The 5791-nt window shown below is 40.9% G+C and overlaps 1 protein-coding gene across 1 annotated transcript; it reads right to left on the bottom strand.

The window, feature by feature from the left end:
* Window positions 1–405: 405 nt before the first annotated feature.
* LOC142488155 (uncharacterized) lies at window positions 406–5589 on the bottom strand. The gene is made up of 3 exons (XM_075588528.1): window positions 5157–5589; window positions 1794–1871; window positions 406–1430 (listed from the first exon to the last, which is right to left on the bottom strand). The coding sequence occupies exons 1-3, from the start codon at window positions 5587–5589 to the stop codon at window positions 406–408; spliced, it is 1536 nt and encodes a 511-aa protein (XP_075444643.1).
* Window positions 5590–5791: the final 202 nt, after the last annotated feature.

The following is a 5791-nucleotide window of genomic DNA, read 5'->3' as shown; positions in this document are numbered from 1 at the left end:
CAAGCAAGGCAAAGGTAAGTAATAATTTACACATAATCCTGCTGTACACGTACAAGAAAGATGTTTGCACTTACTTAGGTGTTTTAATAATTGCATGTGACTAATATGCATATGCAATTCTTACATCAATTAACACACCCAAATGCAATGTTTTGCTGCAAAGTCAATGGCAGCTTCTCTAAACTTAGCAACTGGCTCCTGGTGGACCATTACTGAACAGACGATTACAACATAAATATTTATAACACAATTAATTATGAGTGTTAACATTTCCAAAACTTCACGTGTACAAGAACATAGTTGAAAGTTTGGAAACAACACAGTCTTCAGCATACATACAATAGTAATTAGATAATCTGAAGTCAACAAAACAAGGCCAAAGACATATTTTCTGAATTATAACATTTATTTTTTTTGTTCCTTTTGCGAGCGAGTAACAGGCCTGCTTGTTGTCTCTTGAATTTTCCTTTTTCTTTTGCCACCAACTTTAGGCACAACAGAGCCACTTTGAGTGGCCTCTGGCACTTCACGGGCAGGGCTTGTGGCCAGTGACTGTTCACCTACGGGGCTTGTGGCCAGTGACTCACCTACAGGGCTTGTGGCCAGTGACTCACCTACAGGGCTTTTGGGCAGTGATTCACCTACAGGGCTTTTGGGCAGCGATTCACCTACAGGGCTTTTGGGCAGCGATTCACCTACAGGGCTTTTGGGCAGCGATTCACCTACAGGGCTTTTGGGCAGCAACTCACCTACAGGGCTTTTGGGTAGTGACTGTTCACGGACAGGGCTTGTGCCCAGTGACACATGTGAGCAAGTTGGTAGACACTGCACAAGTGATGGTTGGTCTGTTTCATGTGTGTCTTGTTTTGTTTTTGTCGCCTCCTTTGTAGGTGTCTGCTGCTGAATTTGTACAGATGGCAGCGGTAGGATGTCATCAGGAACCTGCACAGCAATGTCTGCTACTTGACCGGTAACATTTGGGCCTGGTGAATGAATATCAGATGAATGTGGTGAAAACTGACCTGCATGAACAGATCCTGGCTGGGAGGTGTTGAATTGTGGTACATTAGTCATTCTCCAGTAATTAGCTTGTGTTTGCTGAACAACTAATGCTTCGAATGAGGTGTTGATTTTTTGCAACTGTTTAGGCACTTCAATGAAGACTCTGTGGAGATGTGCCAATTGTGATACTGTTTCTTCCTGCAGTCCAATCATCCTTTCCAGCACTGTCATCATGTCTGAATGGCGACGATTTTCTGCGTCCACTATTTTTCCCTCTGAAGCTACAATTGCATCGTATGTGGAAGTTGATGGACGATTTGGCGGTACAACAGTTTCTATTGGCACCTCTTCATGGTCACATGATTGTATTTCAGTCTCTTCTGTGGCGTCATCCTCATCATACTCATCATCCTCATCACCATGATGTTCTAAAAAGAAATGTACACATTATTAAATGGCATGTTAATGTATGCTGTGTTACTATGTAATTGTACTGTGTCCTAAGTAACACCTAACATGTTAGCATACGTTTTATAACCTCATTAAAAACTACCTTGACTTACGAATAATGTTTGGACTCAGTATGAAATATGAATGAATGAAAAGTTGCTCTAAACTCAGAAGTCCTACATGATAATTAACATCACTAACACAATACATGTTGCCTTACACTTAATTTTCACTGACACTAAGTAATCCTATTTAAAGAAGATGTGCAAAACAAATAATGCACATGACAACATAACATATAGAAGAGCACATATTATATGGCCAGCAAATGATACACTCACCTTCTAGTAGTGTTGAGCTGGCTGACCCAGGTGAAGACACTTGTTCCATCTCAGGTGACACATGTCCTCCAGGGGCAACTATATATAACAATAACATAAGTTTTACATTTACATGTGTAAATATTGAACAAACACTTATTGTATGTTCTGTATTTATGATTAACTAACAACATCAGTTCCTTAACCGAAAATGTGTGTGAAAGTGAACATAAATAGTTGTAATAACACTGTACATGCCTGTGTACTTAGAATTTTTGAGTTCCCTAACATACAACATACTATGTTTCTGCAGTAATGCGTGAGGATAAATAGATTAAATGAGTACATAAAAATCATATGTTGTGTAGTGATATCAGTATCATAATGTACATAACTATCATGAGATGACCATTCACAATGGTTATCATGAAGGTGGTCATATTGCAAAAAGTGTTGTTTTTGGTAGAGGATATGTGTGGTACATTAATCGAAGATGTGGCACACCTGAATGTGGCTGTGACTCAACAAGACAACACATGCAGTGTGTGATAATGTGTCTTTGATAGTAGTTCAACTATAGATATGAGTGAACTAATGTGTGACGTACGCTTTGATAAGTAATGAGTTGTTGGGGCATTTAGTAGCTAGAGTTAAGCTTTCAAATGAGTGTGATTAACTTCAGTTGTGCTATTCAGGTTGTAAGAAAGGTATTCCCTTCCCCAAAAAGCCTAATCAGCCACACCTTTCAATGACTTGAAACAGGTGCAAATGGTGTGAACTAAGTTGACCGTGAAATGAGGCTGTAATTAGTGTGTGTGCTGAACCCCACCCCCTCTGTTGAAGTGTATGCTGTGATGAGATATTAATTGCAGCTGCTTTAACACAATGGTAGATGAGCTAAGTAGTCATCTGCAGTGTTTAAGTTATGAAAACAATGACATAACATATGATACGTGTGCCTCATTATGCTGTCTGTATATGACATAAAGCAAAAATGGACCTTTTCATAAGCAACTATAGATGTGTTAGTGCCAGTGATGTTTGTAGGCCGTTACATGCAATTTCTTTGATGCATGCTTAAAATAGGCAGTAATGTCATGTTTGTCGGAGTAAAATCAATAAAATACACAATAATATGATACATATTTCTGTTCTGTACCTGTAGCTACTAATAATTTCTCATGAACATGTGTTACACATGTGTACTACCCTGTTGTTCCCCATCTTCGCCCACCATCAATTGCTTCCACTGCAGCTATGCATTTTGGGAATTCACATGTAAATGAGCACGCAATGGCACGTGCTATATTAGTTACTGCTTTTAGTAGGACTACTACATATATGTCTATTTTGAGATATATATATACAGAATCAGACATATACATATATAGATGCAGGTATGCTTATATTGTGAAGACAGTATAAAAAGCAGTGTAAATATGCAAAATAAGTGTAAGCAACGACACGCCTAGTACAGTAATATTTATCACCTGCTGGAAATTGTGACGGATAAATTCCAATGTCACGGTCACCAGCCAAGCCTTCCACGACGACGGTAAGTAATTTTGGCCGAAGCAGCTCCTCCAATGGAGTCAATATGAGACGTTGTGGTGTGGGCCCACCTCCAGTGCCAGTAGCATGCACGCGTTGGTCTTGTATTTTCTTTTTCAATTTGGACCTAATATCATCAAATCTTTTCCGACAATGATACTTGTCCCTGACACTATTCCCACAGGCATTGACACCAATGACTATTGTGTCCCACATTTCTTTTTTGCTTGCTGCACTTGTCCGCCCTTGAAAAACATATAAAAGATATGAGGTAAATTAATAATAATATAAGCACCAGTTTCCTACACTGCTAGCTGTTCCAAGAGATAGCAAACATGCTGTTTTATGTGTAATATGTGCAGCACATGAGCATTCACTACTAAACCTATACATGTAAGCAAGGTTGCATTCATATTGTATGCAGTTCTGGCAAATTGACCGCCTGTGTTTATTTGTCCTTGTAAGGCATGATAAAAAGCTGTGTTTCCACACTAATGAACATAGAAAGATATTGTGTACCCATATTTGCATATGAACAAAACTCAGATGACCTAGGATCACATGTATTTGAATAATAAATGTAAAGTTACACTTACCTACTAAATGTCCATAGAGACTGTCATAGTGCTCCAGAATGCCAGTGACAAGAGCCCTATTTTCCTGGTCATTGAAGCGAGGATTACGTGGCTTCTCCACACGTTTTTTCCGAGCAGGTTTAGGGTCAGAGCTTGGCTGGTGCTGACTGGACTCTCCTTCTTCCAATGGAAGAGCCTCCAAAAGCTGGCCACCAGCAAGCACGCCACCACCAGACACCCCATCAGCAACTGCGCCACCAGCAGCACTCCCAGCACCAGCACTCCCACTCCTAGCACCAGCACTCCCACTCCTAGCACCAGCACTCACACTCCTAGCACCAGCACTCACACTCCTAGCACCAGCACTCCCAGCACCAGCACTCCCACTCACAGCAACAGCACTCCCACTCCCAGCACCAGCACTCCCACTCACAGCAACAGCACTCCCACTCCCAACAACAGCACTCCCACTCCCAGCAACACCACTCGCAGCACCAGCACTCCCACTCCCAACAACAGCACTCCCACTCCCAGCACCAGCACTCCCACTCCCAGCAACACCACTCGGTGCACCAGCAACATCACTCCCCTGAACAGAACGTTCACTCCGACGCGTACTCGCACGAGTAGCACTCCCACTCCCACCAGCATCACTCTTCCCACGCTTTGCGGGCATACTTCCAGCACTCACAAAAAACAGACAAGAAATGTACAGGCAATCACACGACCCACTTCCACATATAAAACAAGACAAAGATGTAAACAAAACAACAAAGGACAAAGCTCACCCAATACACAACAAGTCTCTCAGTCAATATGCAAATCTTCAATCGTCCAGCTCTGTGCGTCTCTCTCTCTCTCTCACTCCCAACAACACAGAGAATGATTAGCAGTACACGTTGCCTTTAAATATGGCGCGCAATCAAAAACATGCTTGTTTCGCCTGATTCAGCAAGATTTGTGATTGTGCAACCTAACAGCACCCCGCCACGCACGCCGATACACCTGTGTGTGATCGGCTCATCATCGTGAGAGTGGGCGGATTTGTTTTCTGGTTGATTTTGAATGTATTCGGCACTTACTGCATACGGAGAGGGAAAAACGCCAATAACATGACTAATCGATAAGCTTGCCGATTTCACATAATCGTCGCTTACTGCATGAGGCCCTTCATTTGTAGTATTTGAACAAATGTCTGTTTTTTTATTTGTCTTAAATTCACATGCCCTGCAACTACTGCACCCATAAAAGCCTTTACCACTTTGAAGCCAGCTCTTTGAATTTGTGCTCTCTGTTTTCAAGGCACTGGGTGCAAGTTTATTCTTTAGATTGGTCGCTTTTCTAAAGATAATATCTGGTCTTTCTGGGATAACATTACCCAAAATGGGGTCATTTTTAAGTATACCACAATGTCTGGTTATTATGTTTCGTATTTCTTTTGCTTCCCCACTATAATTAGTGAGAAAAGCAAAGTCAAACTTGTTGTTTCTTTTTGTCGGTTTGGTCCTTGGTTTCAACAGATCTTCTCTTTTTATCAAGTCAATCTTTTTCAGTGCGTTACTTAGTTTCTCCTCTTTATACCCCTTCTCTAGAAACCTCTGTTTTATTTGTTCTGCTTGCATGGAGAATGTCTCTGGATCACTACAGTTTCTTTTAAGTCTTGTAAATTGCCCAGGTGGAACCCCATCCATCCACCTGGGCAAATGACAACTGGATCTCAGTATGTAATTATTTTTGTCGGTGTCTTTAAAAAAAGTCTTAGTTTTTATATTTTCTTTCTCAATATATATTACAAGATCTAAAAAGTTAACACTGTGATGACTATTTTGACTTGTAAATTTCAAAAAATTTTCATTATTATTCAGGGACGTTAAAAACTCCACCAAGGTCTCA

The sequence above is a fragment of the Ascaphus truei genome, chromosome 2, assembly GCF_040206685.1.
Source record: "Ascaphus truei isolate aAscTru1 chromosome 2, aAscTru1.hap1, whole genome shotgun sequence".
NCBI lineage: Eukaryota > Metazoa > Chordata > Amphibia > Anura > Ascaphidae > Ascaphus > Ascaphus truei.
Note: the sequence above shows the minus strand (reverse complement) of the source record. Positions and strands in the feature narration are given on the sequence as shown.